General features: G+C 37.0%; 1 protein-coding gene across 2 annotated transcripts in view; it reads left to right on the forward strand.

Moving 5' to 3' along the window:
* plcxd3 (phosphatidylinositol-specific phospholipase C, X domain containing 3) overlaps positions 1-21,936 on the forward strand; it is a 263,014-nt gene that overhangs the window by 192,437 nt on the left and 48,641 nt on the right. Inside the window, exon 3 of one of the 2 annotated variants that reach the window (XM_039758622.1) lies at positions 13,487-13,592. The exons of the other annotated variant lie outside the window; for it this stretch is intronic. Within the exon in view, the coding sequence (XP_039614556.1) occupies positions 13,487-13,592 (106 nt within the window). The remainder of the gene's footprint in view (positions 1-13,486; positions 13,593-21,936) is intronic. 2 annotated transcript variants of the gene reach the window in all.

Below are 21,936 nucleotides of genomic sequence, written 5' to 3' on the forward strand. Positions count from 1 at the left end.
GTGATGATTCCTGATGGTGTCGGAACCAGAAGAGATGTCTTTGCAGACAAATCAGGCAGGTTTTCCAGTATCTGGTCAACAGAGGAAACTAGTGCACCTCTCTACCCCCTGGCCTGCCCTGGAATTACCTTCTTTCAGTCCATTAAGCGTCCTCCTATTTGCATGTCTGTGACACAATGTAATTGCACACGTGTGTAGACTCATCTCACAACATTTTCAAAAGCCTCTTAGTGCTGATCATCTCTACGTCAACCAACACCTTCAGAAACTGATGTTTATATGATTTTATTATTAATAATATATTTTTACACAAAATATAAGCACTGCACAGGTAGCATAATTACTTGTGGCAGTGTGCATTTTATAAAATTGTTCCAATTTGTGGTAAATCGCCCTTCATAAAAGCAGCATGGGACAGGTGATAAAAACATCAATTTGAAATGGTGATTTATCATGCTCAGTTTCATGAGCTGCAGAATTACAAGTGACACTGATGTGGTAAATGTTAAGTCCATTCTGTTTTTTTTTCTCTATAAAATTCCCAATGGTTACATCAATGACTTTGCCTTTAATTTCTTTCAAAAGAAAGATCTTTCTGTAATTAAAAAAAAACTTTGTTAAAGCCCAGAAATGACAAAAAATGTTAAAGTCCCACCCATCTATTTCATATTAAAATATCCTTTAGTTTTGTCCTATGTGCTCAAAATTTGCCCCATTTAATGTTAAGTTTAACAGTTCTAGTTTTAGAATATGCCAAAATACTGAAATGTATTATATTAGGGTCATCAGACCCTAATGGTTCAGTCACCTCAACCCCTGAATTCTGTCCTGGTTATTATGATTTACTAAATCTAGACAGCACCATTCCCTCAACACTTGTTGGTTCTTTAACATACTAAGTTAAAAACAGAACTGATTACATTCAAAAGCTCTTGTTCTTGTGCTCCACAATGTTTTAAGGTTATCCCAATTAATATTTGCATAATTGAAGTCACCTGAGTATAATATCCCTTTAAAATTTGCTTGTTTAATATTATTAAAAATTGAATGTTGAAACTGTTGTCTGCATTGTGGATCTACACTCACCTAAAGGATTATTAGGAACACCATACTAATACGGTGTTTGACCCCCTTTCGCCTTCAGAACTGCCTTAATTCTACGTGGCATTGATTTAACAAGGTGCTGAAAGCATTCTTTAGAAATGTTGGCCCATATTGATAGGATAGCATCTTGCAGTTGATGGAGATTTGTGGGATGCACATCCAGGGCACGAAGCTCCCGTTCCACCACATCCCAAAGATGCTGTATTGGGTTGAGATCTGGTGACTGTGGGGGCCATTTTAGTACTTTAGTAGTTGAACTCATTGTCATGTTCAAGAAACCAATTTGAAATGATTCGAGCTTTGTGACATGGTGCATTATCCTGCTGGAAGTAGCCATCAGAGGATGGGTATATGGTGGTCATGAAGGGATGGTCATGGTCAGAAACAATGCTCAGGTAGCCCGTGGCATTTAAACGATGGCCAATTGGCACTAAGGGGCCTAAAGTGTGCCAAGAAAACATCCCCCACGCCATTACACCACCACCACCAGCCTGCACAGTGGTAACAAGGCATGATGGATCCATGTTCTCATTCTGTTTACGCCAAATTCTGACTCTACCATTTGAATGTCTCAACAGAAATCGAGACTCATCAGACCAGGCAACATTTTTCCAGTCTTCAACTGTCCAATTTTGGTGAGCTTGTGCAAATTGTAGCCTCTTTTTCCTATTTGTAGTGGAGATGAGTGGTACCCGGTGGGGACTTCTGCTGTTGTAGCCCATCCGCCTCAAGGTTGTGCGTGTTGTGGCTTCACAAATGCTTTGCTGCATACCTCGGTTATAACGAGTGGTTATTTCAGTCAAAGTTGCTCTTCTATCAGCTTGAATCAGTTGGCCCATTCTCCTCTGACCTCTAGCATCAACAAGGCATTTTCGCCCACAGGACTGCCGCATACTGGATGTTTTTCCCTTTTCACACCATTCTTTGTAAACCCTAGAAATGGTTGTGCGTGAAAATCCCAGTAACTGAGCAGATTGTGAAATACTCAGACTGGCCCGTCTGGCACCAACAACCATGCCACGCTCAAAATTGCTTAAATCACCTTTCTTTCCCATTCTGACATTCAGTTTGGAGTTCAGGAGATTGTCTTGACCAGGACCACACCCCTAAATGCATTGAAGCAACTGCCATGTGATTGGTTGATTAGATAATTGCATTAATGAGAAATTGAACAGGTGTTCCTAATAATCCTTTAGGTGAGTGTATAACACACTCCCAATATCAGGACTCTATCCCTAATACTTTTGAAATGAGCCCACATATACTTGCCCATTTGAAGCAGACACACTTTTAAATCCTTTTAAATAAATGGCAACGAGTGTTTATCAGTGAAATTTACCAAAGAATTTTTCTCAGTAAATTCTCTATTCTGTATTCTCTGGTGACCTTATTCGCTGAACATTTTCATGGAAATACACTGTCAGCTTAGACCAACATTTTTTTCCCAGTGCCCAAAGATGTTACGTCATGGAGCAGCAGCATCCGTGCTCAGAGCTTTCAAAAGTGCGTACTGTAAGATAGTTGCTGATATGCTTCAGGCATGTGTGATGTTATGACCCTTCAGTACTCCAGACAGATTTACACCCCACATGCATTTAAAAAAACAGTGGTTAGCCCAGGTGCCTCACAGCACAGGTCATATTTTTGTCCCCAATAATGGGTCCTGTATAGTTGGCAGACACTTTCCTATAACCCTCAGGGACACTTAAAAGACCTTTGTAGGATTATAATCCACTCAAAACTAGCTCAACTCCAAAATCCCCTTTGATTTCAATGAATTTTGTGAAATTTCCAAACATTTCTGTGATTTTGCGAACTCCATGGGGTTTGCTAGTTACTAATGGGAACTCAATCGTGGTTTCAGTTTTGTTTGTGATTCCTAAAATGTGAAGCCATCTATGTTATGTTATACTCAGCCCAATAATTCATATTTAAACAGTTTTTTTACTGCTCAAAATGCATAAAGTAATTAAGTGCAACTACATATATCTCTTAACTTTATTGTTAATACTCCTAGTATTAAGACACACAGTTTTTAATGTATTACCCATACTACATTACCTTTTTAATCAGCCTCCAATGTTCCCTAAACCTGTGCCCCTCTATCCTACACCAAACTCTTCTAATCACTTTAAACCTACCTGGACTGGCACAGGTCTCAGGCAGAACTTTAGAGAAAACCATGTTGTCAGTTCTGTTTTGTAGTTTTGCACCTACATTTTTAGATTTGGGCAGCAGGACTTGCAGTTCACCTTTACTATTGTCATTTGTTCCAATGTGGAAAATTACAACTGGATCCACCATTCCAGGGAGATCTCCTAATTATAAGCATAGCCAGTTTTTGGTTTAGTTCCTGTTTTTTTTTAAGGTCATTTTTGTTTTTTTTTTTAATTTTAATTTTTATGTCATGGTTTTTGAACATTTGGAATTCAATTCTTTCATTATTTTCTCATGGAGACCATTATTTTTGTTGGATTTGTGTGTTGGTGGCTAGTCTCAATGCTTCTGTCTGTTGAACGGAAGTCGTGTCACATGACACCATATTGGGTGACAGTGTAAATGTCTATGTCGAGCACTTCCATGTTGTCTGAGATCATGGATAACAAAAATAAGATATTTGTATTGTTGATTAAAGACTTCATTGAGATTTAGAGGTTTGGGTATTTTCTGTTTTGAAGTATTAGGTAACAGGCTTTGGTAAAGAATTTAGCAGGTTATGATTTTTTCTAATGTCCACCCCCAGTCCTTCATTTCTGTCTTGCTGCCTGATTTAATCTTGCTAGAACATCCACCTTGTACATTAGGAACACAATGCACCATGCAGGACTCTCTTTCCATGTAGCAAACCTGAGCCTAAATAATGGTAAAAGCAATATAATTCCCCATTATCCTTACTTCCCTTTTTTCCTGGACTGGTTTTTAGGCTTCCTTTTGGAGCTCCTTATTCCTGTTTACCACCTCCAGGTACTAAAAAAGGTCAAACAACTTCAGCTTTGGTATTGATGACCCTGGAAAGTGTGCACCTGTTACCATGCACTCACAACTAAGCGTTACCCAACTGTCTGGTCTGATATCTCGTCCTGTACCATTTTAATGGGCACCTGTGCAAGATCTGTCAGTTCTCTAATACAATGCAGGCCAGCCAGCAAGTGTTAAAATGACTGTCATGCCATTAAACTTACTATTTGCTAAGTTTAAACATTATCTTACTGCTTGTCTTCCAGTCTATTCAAATTGGCATCATTGCCAATGTATTAGGTTTTTTGAATGAACAGTGCAGAATGTTTATTAGGGAAAATAGCCCATAGAAATAAAAGGGTGTTGATCTGTGAGGTCATCTATTAATAATTTTATTATAGCCTCAGTCAGAATTAACTTGAGGCCTAAAGGGGAATTTTGAATGCCAGCTGAGCTCTGGCTGAGACTGGGGATAAAAATGGTTGCAGCTTATCAGCCTTCTTGTACAAAATAAGATATACTCATCAACTATGAGAAGAGAGATCTTTCAGATGTCTGACATTTTTTTCAGAACCGCTGTGTATTGAAGCACTTTCAAAAATTAGACATGTATATTTGTTATATTAAAAGTGCACTCACACAAACTGGAAATATGTTTTATAGTACAGTAAGTGTTCTGAATACCCACAAAGTATGATCAAAATCCAGAGACGGGGCATTTGTCTTTCCAAAAAGAAAAAAACTACTCCATGTCCTCCTGGAACAACCTACAAAAGGATGATTCTCTTACAGTAAAAGGTCTAAATGAGAAGGGCATTATGATTTGGAGGTGTGAGTACTGTGTAGTCATGGGTTAGTGAGCGGGAGTATCAGTGCAGCCTGGTTGTGTTATGAAAGACCACTGAGTTCAGAAGTTAACTGTTAGAACTAATTCAAAGAAATAGCTGGTGCCAAATATGATAGCGTAAACTTATGCTAAATGGCACATGGAGAAGTTGATCAATTAAAGACTAATTAAAGCACAGATTTTACTGGAAGACATCTAGCTACCCTACCAGTATCAAAATGGTAGTAAAAGTCAAGCAAAGTAGATTGGATTTTATTTATAGGCCTTACTAGTTTCTGCTCCTATTTGGTAAGTTTCAAATGACCAATGCAGGCATACTGTATTGTGTTCTGTCTCATACAGAATCTGGTAAAACATATTTATTGTGAATGATTGCTGTAATTATAGCATGCTCCTTGCCTAAACTATGCCTCAAAAAGTTATTCATTTTGCTGCTAGAGATGCAAGAGCAACCATTTTTTAATTAATTTGGTGGGAGAGCAACTAGCCATTTTGTCTTAGTGCCTTTGTTGAACAGGCAGAGGTAATAGAATGTTTTCCCACATCTATATATATAATTCACTAAGGCAAGACAACCATGAAAAGCACGCGGGCGTGGATTCACTAAGCTGCCAAGTGAGACACCTATGGCACACACAGGAAGGAGCCACGCCCAAAACCATTGGATACGACAACAACTCGCAGGGCCACACCCACCAACTCGGACGCGACGACACAGAAAAAATGGCGTAATTTATGTTCGTCTGTCGTAGAGGCCACATGCAGTGCAGGTCAGGTTAATGTCATGTACCTCCGAGCTACGTTGACTGTTCATAGAGGCATGTTTCTCGCGGAGGTGAATCGCCATATGCAGCGTGTGAAACAGTTTGCCAGGGGTATCCCATGGGATCCTTAAAACAATCCTTTAAAACTGAGGTTAAAGCACAATGAAGGAATCAGTCTTTAAAAACCAATAAGCCCTGTGCCTCTGTTTCATTACCGTCTCACCTGCTTCACCAATGCAGGCCCTGCAACAGTCGAGACGCTCTGTCAGCAGCTGACCTTCTCTGTGCCTGACCGGTTCACACAGAGGCAGCGCAAGAGAAAGCCGCGCCAGAGACAGACAGAGGCACACACACAGGCAGCTGGTGGGCAGCTCTCCGTGAGTTTCTCTTGCGAGCGGACAAATGACCAGGCGGTGTGTATGCTTCGAGAACGAGGCTGGACGCGACAGGACCATCTAGGAAAAATCATGTCGCGGATGTGATTCGCTGTATGCAGTGTGTAAAACAGTTTGTTTGTCGCAGATGTGAATCGCTGTATGCGGCATGTAGAACAGTTTGCGAGGGGTGTCCCTGTGTCTTTCCAGAAGTGTTCAACCATCAATAAATAATTATGCGGCATTTGTTATGCCGCGGGTTCACTATTGTGTTGCATTTTGCTCTCTCCAGAGTTCCATCTTTTCATTCACTTACTGTTGTATTCTCACACTAACCTGTTTTAGACAACCGTGTCTTTCCAGAAGTGTTTACCATTCAATAAATAATTATGCATGAGATTGAGCGTGTGTCTAGGCGTGGGTAAGCCGTTGAACCCCATTTGGGCTGCAAACCGTGGAATTGCCACTAAGTGCGACTCATACGCTCCCACTGTTTTCGTCCCTACCCTTTGTACACACCCCCCTCCCATACGTTGACTGTTAATAGAGGCATGTTTCTCGCGGAGGTGAATCGCCATATGCAGCGTGTAAAACTGTTTGCGAGGGGTATCCCATGGGATCATTAAAACATTCCTTTACAACTGAGGTTAAAACACAATTAAGTTAGCAGTCTTTAAAAAACGAGTTTTCAGTTACGACGCACGACCGCGTGCAGCATAGCAAAGTGTTGTACACGCTACATACAGCAATTCGCATCCACGACAAACATGCGTCTTCTTAGATGCTCCTGCACTTTGTACACACCCCCCTCCCACCTCGCTACGCACGGACGATTGTGTGTTGGTTCGTTCCGTGCATTGTTACAATGTTGCTTTTCTTGCTGATTTATTACATTACAGATTTTGCAAATGTTAAATTTTCTCCCTGTGCTTAAAAATTATTAAAAAACCGGCCTGATTATGTGGCGTATGGTACGCCGCGGGTTGGCTAGTTTGGTATATAATTTGTTGTTGCCAGATTATGACAAGCGTGCTCTGCGATTTTTTCAGGTCAGGAAGACACATATGTTTTGAGGTAATGTTGTTACACTCACCAAAGACATCACTGGAGAGTGGCAACATGTTGCATAATGATTAGCATATACAAGTAATAACGTCACTGTATTCTGTACATATGACAATAATGACCATATCAACCTAACATACTAAACAAAGCAGTTTATTTATTATATTGTGTTACTGCTGTAGGAACTCTGAGGAAATACACACAGCTCACAAAAGTTTGGGAAGATTGTCAGCTCAATCCATTGTTCAGTACAATCTGGAAACAAGTACCCTTTTTGCAACAATTTGAGGCTAGTTTTTTGATAGTTTTTTCAGTAGCACCCCATGAAGGTGCTTTGAAATATCACCTAATAATTAAGCAGCCATTTGTATCTTGATAAACATGTTATTGTATCCCTTCTTGTATCCTTTATACTCCCCAACAATATGCAGTGCCATAGCATGTCAGCAGGTGGTGCTGTATATATTCTTAAATTGATTCTTGCAATCTTGTTTCATTTCTTGAGTTTGAAAATTCACTGTTTTAATTTCCTCTTTAAATTTCCTATTTTGCATTACATTGATGTCAGGTAGGAGTGATTCAAGGGGAGTGAGCCTAGAAGGGGGAAGTGATAATTCAGTCACTAGGAATATTAATTGTCTCTTATCAATGTGGTGATCTATAATTCATTACTTGTAATGGAAACAAGCTATGAAAAGAAAAAAACTTGAAATAGTTTTAAAATATGTCCTGATAATTCCCTCCACATAATTTTGGACCAAAACTTTTGCATATTTCAATAATAGCCTTAGATTAAAAATCACTCCTAATGTGTGAATGGTAGTATTTGGTGTAATGCCAGAGAGAACTGTTTAACAGCATTTGTGATCTTAGATCAAAATGTCACCAGGCAAGCGAAAATGTGAAGGCAATAAAAAAACATTTAAGTAATTAATGGAATTTTTTCACCTAAAGTAATACATATATAACCAGATGTAAAGTAATATTGAATAACTGAGTAAGCCAGGCTTTAATTTGGATTATACGAGCCCCAAACTGGTGCACCCATCACTGGTTAGTCCAGTGATGATACCCAGTAATATGTTGCCAACTCCTGGAGGCTTATGGTGTTTATACCTCGGTGCTCATACATTACTTTGTTAAAATAGCCCATTCCAACCATTCTTCTTAGTTAAATCTAGATGTTTTGCATTTTGATGGCATGAAGGCTATCTCTGAGAAATGTAAGTGAATTAGCCTACAGTGTATGTTATAAGTGATAGCGAGTAGTATGTTGTCAATCGACAGTGGCTTCCACTATTGCTACCTTGGCAAACTTTCATGTATTATGTTAGAATAGCTAGTAATTGTCTTCTAATAATTTAGCCAGTTTGAATTTCTTTGGAGTGAAAGTACTAGGTTGTTGTACCGTGTTAGCCATTATGAATGTAGAGAAAAGCCAAGCAAAATGACACCTTTTATTGGCTAACTAAAAAGATTACAATATGCAAGCTTTCGAGGCAACACAGGCCCCTTCTTCAGGCAAGATGTAAGCTACATCTGAGTGGTATAAATGGACAGAGTACACAATGGCTTATGTATTGACACCTTTGTCAACCTCCTATAGCGACATAATAATTTCTACTCTAGGGCCTATTCAGCACAGCTTGTTCCAACAGGGCTGTCTTTGTGTTCTTAACCTACTCTCTGAACGAGCAGGCCTTCCAGTGGAATAAGTGTGTGGATTTAAATTTCAATGCAGTTTTGATTCTCTAAATGTGCAGATCATCCAAATGAATTTTTGAAGCTGCTGAAATCTGCTGAAATTATTTTTTTATGCGTCAGTCCCTGTGCAGTGTAGCTAATTAGCATCAGCCGCTTGTGCCTAAAGCAAATAATGAATGGCAGATTACTGGAACTATAAGGAGGTGTTTTTAATTATAATAGGTGGTCTCTGACCTCTGTGCAAACCATGATGGATGTTGCAGAAACACAGTCAAATGTGAAGAAATACCTGCTGTCATAGCCAAGAATTACTACAGATGGTAATTTCTGTAATACCAGTACAAAATGAGTAAGTCAAATAGAAAGTCATCGTCATGTTTGTCAAATCACCTCAGCACCCTGCTCTATTACCATAAATATGTCATGTATCTATACTCTCATTCATTTGCACGTGTCATTTTAAAGACCTGCCTGCGTAAACACAGGGATCTGATGTAGGTCACATGCAAATACAAGATTAAGCCATTAGATAAAATGTCATCCCTAAAGAAAAGAAGCAAAATTGCACTTTTAGTTCTGCAAGGGTAGTCTTGTAACATACAATCCACAACTTGAGAAACGTGAGCTTTAAAGAAAATTTCCTTTATTTGGTAACAAGGGTGGGACCCGAGTGCTGCGGGCAAAGCCTCATCACCACACCAGTTCTGATCCCCAACAGGCCTGACCCCATTGGCTCTCGGATGGTTTCGACTCTTCTGGGTATGGGAGCAGCCTTCCTATAGGCGACTGCAGCAGAGCTACTCCCACGAAGAGCAAATAGGAGTCCTTTCTGTCACCTCACAGCTGTGGAAAGTTTTTTTTTTATGGTGGCTAGAGTGCCAATCCTGTCACTAACTCCCATGATTTCCCTGCAAAGAAAGGGGTGTGTGGCACTCCCAATATCTGTGCAAAATTACGAAGGTCCAAGTCTTTAGAGTCCTGGTGCTTTCTGTCTTGCTATATGGTTGCAAGACATGGATGCTATCCAGTGACCTGAGACGGAAGACTGGACTCCTTTGGTACTGTGTCTCTTCGGAGAATCCTTGGGTACCACTGGTTTGACTTTGTGTCGAATGAGCAGTTGTTCATGGAGTCCCAAATAAAGCACACTACCAGCCTCAGTTACGGCACTACGGCCATGTGGAGCAATTCCCCGAAGGTGATCCGGATTGCAGGATCCTCATTGTTGGGTCCTGTGGTGTTGCCAACTAGGATCCCAAGCTGTTTCGTCGTGTGGTGGGTGCTGCAACAAGCTGTACCAGTGTATGCTCCCCAGCCTGACCTGACCTGGTAACAAGGGTGCATCAGTGTGTTTGTATTTTGGGACCAACAAATGGGGAAGAACTAGTTGATTGTGAAAGTACTATGAAGGAGAAACTCAACCTTTCTGACCTAGATTGGATTACACTGTGGCAGTATGCTTCTTATTTAATGTTGCCAAAAAAACAAACCTTCCGTTTTATATGGACTCCTGTGAGTGTGAAATACAATGGGCACAAAAAAGAAGGTATGGCAAACCTGTGTTGATTTTTAAAAAGTATTTCTTGGTTATTTCTTGAAAATATAATGACAAAACTGATTCATAGAAAAAAGCAGAGCAAATCTGTTAGGAATTAGAATGCATTGGAATAAAGGACAAGATCATTTGGAGAAACACACAGTTTTAAAAAAATCCAGACACTTGGGACATCAAACCTGATTAGTTGTTGTAATGGGTTCACAAGTCAAAAATGACAAATTGTCCTCATAAAAAATCAAGATCTGAACTTTAAGAGCAGTACTGCCCTATGGCACCAGGCAATATTAAGTTTGATCCTGTACCACAAATTATGAAATTATCAGAATTTATTGAAAACCTTTTCTAATAATTAATATATTTTTTGTGATACATCTTAATTAACTTAAATATGGATGGCATTTTACACTTTTGGCAAATTAAAGGCTTATACAATGTCAATTATATTTATTTATGTTATAGAGGACTAGTCAAGTGAAATTTAACAAATCAAGGCAAAATTCTACCCCCACCTACTTTGAATCAGATTAGATTTTAATTAATGTACCCCAAAGGGGAAATTAAAATTTTACAGAAGTTCCAAAAATAAACATGCATAATAAAAACAAAGAATAAAACAACACAAACACCTTCTGGCTTGGATAACAGAAAACTGCTGCTGTTGATAACAGGCTTTTAGGAGGCAGTAAGATGACATCAGACCTGCTCAGATTGTACCACAGGTTGATATTTAAAGGCATTAACATTTGGATAGATATGGTCCAGATTGTAGTGCCCAAAAGTGGAACATGCCAAATAGACACTTGATTCCTTGTTTGACATCACCAGCATTCAGAATGATTCATCATTAAGCTATTGTTACAGAGTGAATCATTTCTGTTGCAGAATCAACAAGGAAAATGTAACTTACTTACCTGGGCAGTGACATGGATGAATTCATTCCTCATTTTACTCTTAATTGTACTGCGCTGCCATGTTCACGATTGTACATTCACAAATAATCTATAGCTGCCCCCCTTCTGCTTTTTCCATTCAGTCTGATGAAACCTGTCCAGCATTAAAACAGGGCTGCTGTTAATCACTATGAGATATAACAATTCAAACAACTTATATGAAAACAATAAAACATTTCTCATTATATAAGTTCAGGACAGGTCTCAGTCCTTTCCACCTTACTTTTATCCATGCTCTGGATCTTCGCCTCTTCTGGCTCCAAACAAGCGGGTAACTTTTACCCTTGCCCAAGATATTTGCCCTTTTATCATTTTCATTTTTGGACGTGCGCCTCTTCCAGTAGGGCTTATAATGTTTTTTTCAAGAATAATGTAACTATTAATAATAACTTTTGTTAATAAACCCTTAAAAAACCTTTATAAATGATGTAATAGTTTCACCTTTACAGTATACACTGGCAAAAACTTATGGATTAATGATTTGTTAACATGGAAAGTTTAAAATACTGCATATATACTTTCAATGTTACAAAGTAGGCAGAAACAGTTAGCCAGTTTTACAGAACAACAAATTTGTATATGACAAATTAAACAATTTATATTTGATCATTAAGTACATTTGTCACTATTAATACATGATTTCTCAATATGAATAATGTATTACTGAATGGTAAAAAAAACCTATTAGTCATTTGTAAAATAATCTGTAAGTGTTTAAAAACACTCTAATATAGGAATTATTATTTAGTGTCATCTAGTTCTATTGAATGTACATGAACGAATACTATGTTAAGTATGATTATTTGCTCATTACATTTTAATGAAAGTTATTATAAAGCATTACTAGTTTATCAGCAGGGTAGTAAAAAAAATCAATGCAATATAATTTAAAAACTGTCTGAACACAGTAGTTTGAGTATTGAAATATAATGAAAACATTACAATGGAAAGAAAAGAAATCCTAATTTCAATGTTGTACACTTTGTTGTCATCTAGAGATCAATTGTAGGTGACTATGAAAAGATCTGCTTTGACAGGCAGGCTGTTGAAGTGCCCGTAGGTAACTTTTTAGGCACTTTTAACATCATTTCAGGCCTGGTGGGTCTAAATTAGTAACATTTTTTTTCATTTCATACCTGGTTAAAATTGTATGGTAGGTCTCTGCTGTGTGGATTCATCAATTGCTTTTCACAATTTGGTTAATTCATAAGGATCTTTTGTCATTTCTTTCTGTTTTTCTGGACTTGATGAAACTTGCTTTGAGCTGAGTGAGATGTTAATACTGTCATCTGTTTGCTGGATAATCAGCTTGCATGTCAAAAGATGCTAAGTAAATTGAATGCTTTCTTACCTTAGGATAATATGTCAGTTTTCACATGTGATAAAAGTTTCTGATAGGTGACATTTTTTAAATATAAGAAATTCTCTTAGTTAAAACATTAGGCTGATGTGTTTAGATTAATAGATAGTATTGTTAGTAGTGGTGGTAGCAGAGTACAGCAGAAGTAGAACTGTCACATGTACAGAGTACTCATATGCTAGTACAGTATATGCAGTCCTACTGTCTATTCAAGACCTGCCATCACAGTCTCTACTTCAACTCCATGATTTGGTAGATTCAGTTTCAAGAACCTATAGATGAAGAAGTCATTCCTGAATTCAATAAATTTCCCTCTACTTTCCACCAATGTGATTCAATTTTTAAATAAAAGAATTCAGCTGTATCGGTTTAGAATTTTGAAAACCTGGATTAAATCCCAATGCAGCCTTTTCTTCTCCAGAGTAAAGTGGTTTCATTCCCTTAGCTTGTCAAACTAGGTCATGCCTTTAGTTCAGAGACATATTTGCATGCAGTTCCTACATTTTGTGGCATAGTGACCAGAACTGTAGATGAATTTTCAGTATTAAACTTTTAGGATGACTCCTTGCTTAATATTCATACTTCCTGCATATCTTAAACGATCAAAGAAAATTACTGACTATTATAGTGAGGGATTTAAGCAAAACAGTCACCAGATACAACATTCTTCTGGCTAGAGTATACGGTACTCAGTGCTGAGGTGTTCAGGTCGTAGAGGGCCTCAGTTTTGCCTTCATTTCAGTTTAATGTTTTGTCATTGTCCTTAGTCTTTCTTACCACTATCCTTTTGTTTTTGTCACAGGGCTCTCCCTGGAATGATGCATTGGGTGCGAAGTCAAAGGCCTGGAGAAAGTGGCATTAACATCATCACGGCTGACTTTGTGGAGCTCGGCGATTTTATAAGCACAGTAATTATGCTAAACTACCTTCTAGATGAAGGTGAAGAAAATGCAACTTGATTATGCTGGACAAAGCAGCAGGATGGAAGATTTTTTTTTTCTGACTTCTGTGAATCTTCCTACAGCCTTTAGATTTTCTTGAATCTTTAGGGCTATTTAGTAAAGCTGGGGGGTGGGAAAGGGTGATGTTTTAGTGAGTAATAAAATTATTGCCTATAGTGTCAAAAAGGCAGCTGCTTTTTTTTGTTTGTTTGAGTTACTTCCACTGGGGTTAAAGGGCAAAATAAGTTACGATGCTTTTCTTTTCTTCAATAGCATTAGTAACAGATTTAACACATTGCATACTTCGTGTACATCTCTGGATTTGAATCAGAAAATTTCCTTTGAAAAGACTCTTAGTATAATTTGAAGAGAACTAGTGAATTGTACTCTAATGAAAATATATCCCTGTCAGCTTAAAATATTGTTTTGACTGAAGGATATTTATGGTGTTTTTAAGTACTTTCCTCTCTGGATAAAAAAGAAAGGAATTTACTGTTAATTTCTTGTTGGGCATTGTGCAATTAGCAACTGCAACTTCTGTAAAAACATGGCACGTTGTGAATCAAAGAAAACTTTAAGTGATCATACATCAGGTTAGGATGAAAGTAAATGGGCCTTTCTTTACGTTGTATGGATGTGATCATGTAATCAGTAAAAGAATTGACCATTTGGATAACCTTATGAATTTCTGCAGTAATGCCGTAGGTTTGATATAACTGTTGTGTCAAAGATGTTTCTAAGTAATTTTCAAGTGTTCAATTGCAATTTTCATATTGTAGTGAAAGTTCTGTTTCATTTTTTCCCATAATCTCTTGAATCAAAGATCAGAAGACATTTTGTGAACAGTCTGTTTGTTGTCCACCAGGAAATCAAACCAAATGTGGCATTATTTGTAATCAGTTAGTAGGATTTTACAAATATATAGTGTGGGCTTAAGAACTTTTATGTTCCCTATGTGGTGGAACGCAAAGGTGTCTTGTTTATCCTTTTAATTCTTCTTTTTAGCCCTTAAAGTAAGTTAGTGTATAAGAAAAATAAATACATACTTTCTGATACTGGCTTGCCAGAATATCCTGTACATACTTTCATATATTCTCATTATGATGGATACATTTGTAGAATTTACCTTTCTGTGCAGTGTATTTTGTTGTGTTTTTTTGTGGGCTGCATTCTCCCCTTAAATACAATTTCAGTTGAATAAGAATTATTACTTTGACATCACACATTATATGGGCTACTATTATGTTTAGTTTTGTTTTATAAAAATGCACATCACAAACATTTAATTTTAAAATGATAAAGTTTTACGAAAGATGAAATCAACATTATTGATTGAATCCTGCTTCATTCTCTTTAGGGTATTGTGATTGAGATATTCAAAAAACAAAATGATAAGCCCAAATATTATTCTGATTATAAAAATTGTCTATATATTAATGCTGACATGTAGCCTTAACGACTTTCCTAGTATTAAAGACTTTTTTGCTAAACAGCCAATTGGAACACAGCCTCTGATGTGATGGTGGCAAGTCAAATTTATCAGGTGAATGTTGCAGCCACTCCATTCGTCCTTTCTCATAATGTCAGTGTCATAGTCAGGTTTTGTAGGCAAAGAGCACATCTGATGCATAGCTCTGTTTCTTTAAAAGTGTTTAAATAACTCATTTACCTTTAATCCTATCTATGGAAATGACTAGTACCTTACAAAGAGAAATTTAAACACATAAGGAAAAAAAAATAAAAATAAAGACAACTTACTTTTGTTTAGTTACTTTTATAATTTTGGTGCTCTTAGTTGCTTACAGCAATAATTGAATAATTTTATTGTTTTTAAAAGTATCTACATTAGTAGTCATTGTAATACTTGTGTCTTTAAAAAGGTCTTTCTTAAAATCTAATAAATCCCAAAATGGTAAGTGTGGTGTTAGAATTAAAAGTTAATTACTGTATATCTATATAATTAATTATAAATGAAAACTTTCATCTAAATATTGAACTTTAGCCCATACAGTTAATTAAATTAGTAAAAAGCTCATTTTTTATTTATTTTTTTATTCAGTTTAGTGTATTCTTATTAAGCACACTTCCACTTAAAAGCCCAGCACCTTTTACAAATATTACAAATAAAGTATAACTAAAAAGCATGCAACATAAAATAAAACATAATAGTGAAACATAACGTCTTACAGTAAATATTGTCCAAATAAATATACATGTGCAGGGTGTTGTTATTTTAGTTATTATTGGTGAATAAATATAGTAATTGAAAACCTTGATAGTAAATATAATATCGTTATTTGTTTATGCAATTAAAAGAAAAAGTCAATGCCAGTTAAGCCAAATAAAAATACAAAATGAGCCTAAATGCTGAGCTGAGCATAAAGATAATAAAGATGAATAAATCATAAACTTGAATTCTCACTTTTTTCTTATGTCCCTTTAAAAAAATGACACACCTTCTTAATCAAGAATGATAGCACAGCATACAATAAAAGAAAATGTTAGCTTGAAGGAAACAATAACTGGTGAAAACAATGCTAATATTAACACGTCAAAACTAACTGTGTATGTGTAAGAGGTATCTAATCTTCTTAAAACTGCTTGTACATTTTCATTATGAATAATTGGAGAAATCTGCCTCACAGTTAAGAGCGTGCTGTGACGTTCAGGCATCTCCAGTGATGACGTTTTAAAGGCTGAGGTACTAACGACACTCTCAAGCTCACACCATTTATTGTTATAATGACTTGAGAGGATCGTCAGTTGTTTAATAAAATGTGTGGAATGTCAAATCACACATCGTCTCGAAACAACGTTTTTATCATTGAAAGTTTGCAAAATGTGCACTATTTAGATTTTAGTATTTGATGTTAAACACTGTAAATATATTTTTTATTAAACAGCCTGACAGGTGAATTGGAGGTAGGGGACAAATGAACTAGTGAACATTGTGCTGATGTTAGTCTAACTTGTTTTATTTTGAAATATCAGGTTTTACTGATACAATGAAACAATGAAAGATATCGTCTGTCTGAGATTTTAGTCATATTGCTAGAAAGGACTTCAGCATGTCAGATAATAATATCACTACATCAAATGTTCAAGCAAGCCAGCTGCAAATCTCTTGACAGTTTTGGCTCTTAGTACTGGCTAGTGCTGTACGTAAGATGTCATCCTACAGTGTAAGGCACAAATTAGCCCCGGTTCAACATGCGAAACCTTGGCTTTTCTATAATTCTGGGCACATACTGTTTTTTTCTTGTTAGATGTAAATTTAGATGCAAAAGAAGACTTCATATTGCATAAACCTGTATTACATTTTAGAGGTAAAATGCATTTTATGTATAAAAGACTAATTTTATTATGCTGTATTTATTTATTTAAAATTGAACCAACCTAACTAATTTTGATGATTGGCCCTGAAATGTACTGTCCAAAGCCGTTTCCTGTGTTGCTCCCATTGCTACTGATTTAGGCTGCAACTTTCCACAGCAGTGACTATTTAGAAATAAGGATAACTACATATTGATCGACTCTTACATTTCATTCTCAATATCGTTTTAGTGGCATTGTAAGAGAAACAGAGAAGGGTGGAGTGGGATGGTTACCGCTGTCAAGGAATTTTTATTAATATGACTGTCACTTGTTTCTGAAAACAACATTATTAGTTGACTCCTGTTTCTTTATATTTAGGGACTTGTGACATTTCTAGCACAGGGTCAGCTTCCATTGGCAAAGTCTAGCATGTCTGGATCTACCCCACTCTTCTCTGTATCTCAGCTGATGGACACCACTGGTAAGGACTGTTGTCAGGTTGAAAAAGTGAAAGAAAAAAAGAGCTACTGGCAACCCAAAAGGCGGTAGACACAGATCCTGTGCATGGATGCTTAGTGAGGTCATGGAGAATGGCGTTGAGAAATTCTTAAATCCAGTGTATATATCATTCTCCGAGGAACTACTGCCATAAACATTGATTTGCAGTCGGCTCATATCTGTGACTGGTGTCACTGCATTCATTAAAAGGCTCAGTAGTGGCAGGACCACAGTGGTAGGAGGAGATAAAACTACAAATTCTAAAAGTATTTTTGGGAGTACTTTGGCTAATACACTTCTTCGCTGTTGCATGGAAAGCAGATGCATTGGTGCAGTCAGACACCGGGGATGGTCCCAATATTTAAAAATGGGGACAAAAAGGTGTTTTATAATTGCCAAGGTACCCTGCCCTTAGCCTAATTCATAAAGCCTGAGCTACTGGAATAGAGTCTAATGGTTGAACCTCAGATGCATTAGAATCAGTGTAAATTTCATTCTGACCATAAAACAGTGGGCCAACTCTTTGAACAGGCTTTTGGACAGTCGTTGGAGTATTTAAATCCCATGTACAAATGTCTTGTAGTCTTGGGAAAAGCTAATGACTGTTTCCTCAGTTGTCTTTTGCTGAAGTTGCTACCAACAGATTTTTAGATTTGCTGGTGCTGCATAACAAACCAATTCTTGTTTTTGTGGAGCAAGAGTTGTATTTGCATGCATTGCTTTATGTTGAATCTGTTTAGTGGGCATTAGACTCCATCACAGGTACATCTTGGCTCCTCTACTTTTCATGATTTTCATTGACATATCAAGGAAGAGTCTAGGAGTAAAGTAGATCTGATTTAATGTTAAACTATGAGTGGCAAATATGCTGTTTGCAAAAGATGTTGTCCTCCTGGCCTTATTAGGTTTCAGTTTCCAGTATGCACTGACGTGGTTTGACGCTATGATCTGTTGCCACTGGAATGAAAATTAGTTGCTCCAAATCTGTGGTCATAGCCCTTCCCCAAAATCGCCTGGCTTGCTTCTTGTGCATAAGAGGTGAGCAACATTCCCAAGTGAAGAAGAACAAAAATCTCAGGTTCTTGGTCGTGAGAGAGGATAAAGGGGAATGGGAGACTGACTAATGGTTTTTTAGATGTTGAACCAGACCATGGGATCTAAATACTCCGATGAAGTTTCAGTCAGTTTACATCCCCATCTTCACCTATGGTCACAAGCTCTGGTTAGTGAACAAGAAAATGAGATCTTTAGCAAAAGAGGTGAAACTTTGGTTCCTGTAGAGACTGACTGGGCTCACTCACTCTGCAAGAATGAGGGGCTCAGTAATTGATGAGGACTTTGGCGTACAACTGCCGTTTCTCGAGCTCTAGAGGAACCGGTTGGTGTGGTTTGGGTGTCTTATTTGGTGAAAGGTATGCCAGGCATGGTCTACAGTAAGAAGACCTAAGGCATAATGGAGGGATTATATCTCAGTTTAGTTTGGAATCGTCTGTAAAGTTGGCAGCAGGGTCTGGTAAAAGTTGCTAAGGATAGAGATTCTGAGGAATCTAGCTGAGCCTGCTGCTCTCATGACCTACACAAAGAAAGCAGAGTGAAAATGAATGAATGAAGGTATTCTAGCATCTGTAAGCAGTTCCACTCAGCAACAGCATGTCCTATCTACAACTTTAGTATTTAGCTGGACCAGCCCAGCCTCTAAGAAAACGCCTTAACATATCACGGGTAGAATTTTCTAATCAGCAAATAAACGAAGTGAAAGCAACAAATGCGTAACCGCTTACCTTACCTCCTCTCTTAATTTATGGTCCTTTTATTATTGTTACTACTATATATGACTGTCCAGGCTCTGGTCTACACTTCATCTTCTTCATTGTTTCTGGTCAGCTGCTACAATCTCCATATACAGGTATCAATAACAGATTGTTATCACCAGCCAGTAAAGGCAACTCCATCACTTGTATTAGTTTGTGATTGATAATCTTAATTCTGTGAACCAAATTAATGGCAGAGCATATGGTAATTTAATATTTTGACTGTTGCATACACTTTACCGTCATTCTTTCTGTATCAATTATAGTCTTTTGGCAATGTCAAAAACTCTTAATTCAAAATCAGCTAAAACGTGCAAATATAGCCGATAATGAAAGTATTACTCAGTTTGCCAAAAAAATGACATTTCACTCTCTTAAGTATGGTAAATATTGTGTGAAGAATAGTCTCTTGTGGTAGCACCTTCTAAACACCATTGAACAGTGAGGTGTCTGCTTTATAGTTGGCTACGCTGGTTTCCTACCACATCCCTAACTGATGGTATCTTTCTGGTATGAAAGTGTGCCCTAGTAATCCCTCTGGGCTCATATCCTACTGTGTGTTCACATTGCTCATCTTGTACAGAAAAGGTGGGTTCAGAAAATGGATGGGAGGATTGAATTAGTTGATTGTTCCATAATCTCATTAACTGGAGTTCTGTCCATCAAAAAAAAAATAATACAGAGCTGAAATTTTATGCCAAGGTTGAACATTTTATTTAATTGTACACAATATTTATAATAGCAGCTGATGCTTTATAAAGATTAGTCAATAAGTGTTGTAAAATATGGACTGTACCTATTAAGACATGTAATACAGTATTCAATACAAATGTAACAGTAACATGTTTGAGTGCTTTGTTTCTTGTCCAATAATGTTTTAATAGAGCATATGTGTTGTCTGAAAAAAATCAGTAAATGTATTTGACTTATTCTTAGAAGAAAATCACATTCAACGTCACCATGTTGTTCTTGGCCCTTGACGTCTCCTTCCAACTACTGTACAGTAAGCTAAATTATACCTGTTATTTATTTTGTGTTATGTTTTTTCATAACAATTTGTGCTTCTCGTTTCCCAGATTTTTTTATCTTCTCCAAGCCCAGATTCATGTACTATACGTTACAAGGTTCTGCCATTTAAACACGAATATTATTTCAGTTACATCCTCTGTGCCAACTATAAAAAAAGAGAACACGTTTGTCTGGTATTCAGCCAACTGTAAACGCAAGTTCTCAATACAGTTTAAATAATAAAGGGAATAACTGTCTGAAATAACCATCCTTAATTTGTATAAAAACCCGATTTTAAAAAAATGATGAATTTTCCAACTGCCTTCAGTTAATTTTGTGTTGTACAGTAATTTATTAGGTGCCACTCGCTGAATTCTGCCAGACATCCCAGAGTAGGCCTCCTTGAAGCTTACGTGTTTAATGAAGGAGTGAATGTAATGAGCCGCTCAGTGTCAGTCTCTGTACATGGAAAGACTGCAGGTCCCAAATAACGGGAGACAGTCAAGGTCAAAGAAATGCTGATTTTCTTTTCTTTTGCAATAAGTCACCTGCAGTTCTGTATTGTAAGAGTGAATTTATATACTGTATGAAGAATGTGTATTACTTCCAAAATATATTTGTATCTGTTGAAAATTGAAACAAAAAAATAAAAAAATGTTATGAGTGTTTCTGTGCTGTTTTCCACGATGTCGCTCTTTCCTGCTCAACTAATGTTTTGGAGTTGAAAGCAACAAGAAGACATTTTGGTTTCAGTCTAATCAAACACATTCTGCAGATGCCCTGGAAACTCTGATCAAAACACTTGCATTTCTATTACAGTAATTAGCTGTTGGCTGATCTATCACACTCTTATCATTTTTGCCCTTTCAGAGCTATTCAAAATGTCAGATTTTGTGGTGTATGCGAAAGTGAGAATGAGAACACAATCTTAGCAGAAAAGTAAAGTGTTTTTAGTCAATTTTATTGCAACTGCCAGCTCACAGTCGATATTTTATACCTTGAACTAAGCTGTGCATGAGCACCTAGGGGAATATCACCCTCATCCACTGAAGTAGCCGTTGTTCAGTTAAGTTAATGTGATGAGAGGTTTGTCAAATCTGTGCCCAAACCTGCTCCCCGCCACCATTATATACAGCCTGCTAATTAAGATTCTTTCTTAATGTCACAGCATATGTAACTCATGGCTGGTCAGAGAGAATCATGGGTTTATTATGTTAAGTCATGGCAGTCATTTGTGCCAGCTCTCTTTAATAGTTTGGTTTGGATTTCAATTTTTATATTGTTACGAAAAATAAGTGCAAGATAATAGTTATACATTTTTAAATATTACAAACTTTAGCACGTTACTAATAAAAATACTGAATATGCCATGGTAATGTCAGTTTCGTGAAAGAAATAATCATTAATAAACAATACAGTCATTATATACACTTGTTACCCAATGCCCTAATTAATTGCAAGTCTAGAATTTGAGCTTGCTGCGTTTCTTAAAGTTAATTAATCTGGCTAACCTGTTTTACTCTTGTATTTAAAATTTATTTTAGGTACTGACCACTACTTACATTTTTGTAATAGTATTGTACATAACGCAGCATATTTTATGTGATTAGTCACAGTTAATGTAAAGCATTTGTAAGAGCATAAATAAAGCAGAATTTCTAATCAATAGATGCATTGTA

The sequence above is a fragment of the Polypterus senegalus genome, chromosome 7 (assembly GCF_016835505.1).
Source record: "Polypterus senegalus isolate Bchr_013 chromosome 7, ASM1683550v1, whole genome shotgun sequence".
In the NCBI taxonomy this organism is placed as follows: Eukaryota; Metazoa; Chordata; class Cladistia; order Polypteriformes; family Polypteridae; genus Polypterus; species Polypterus senegalus.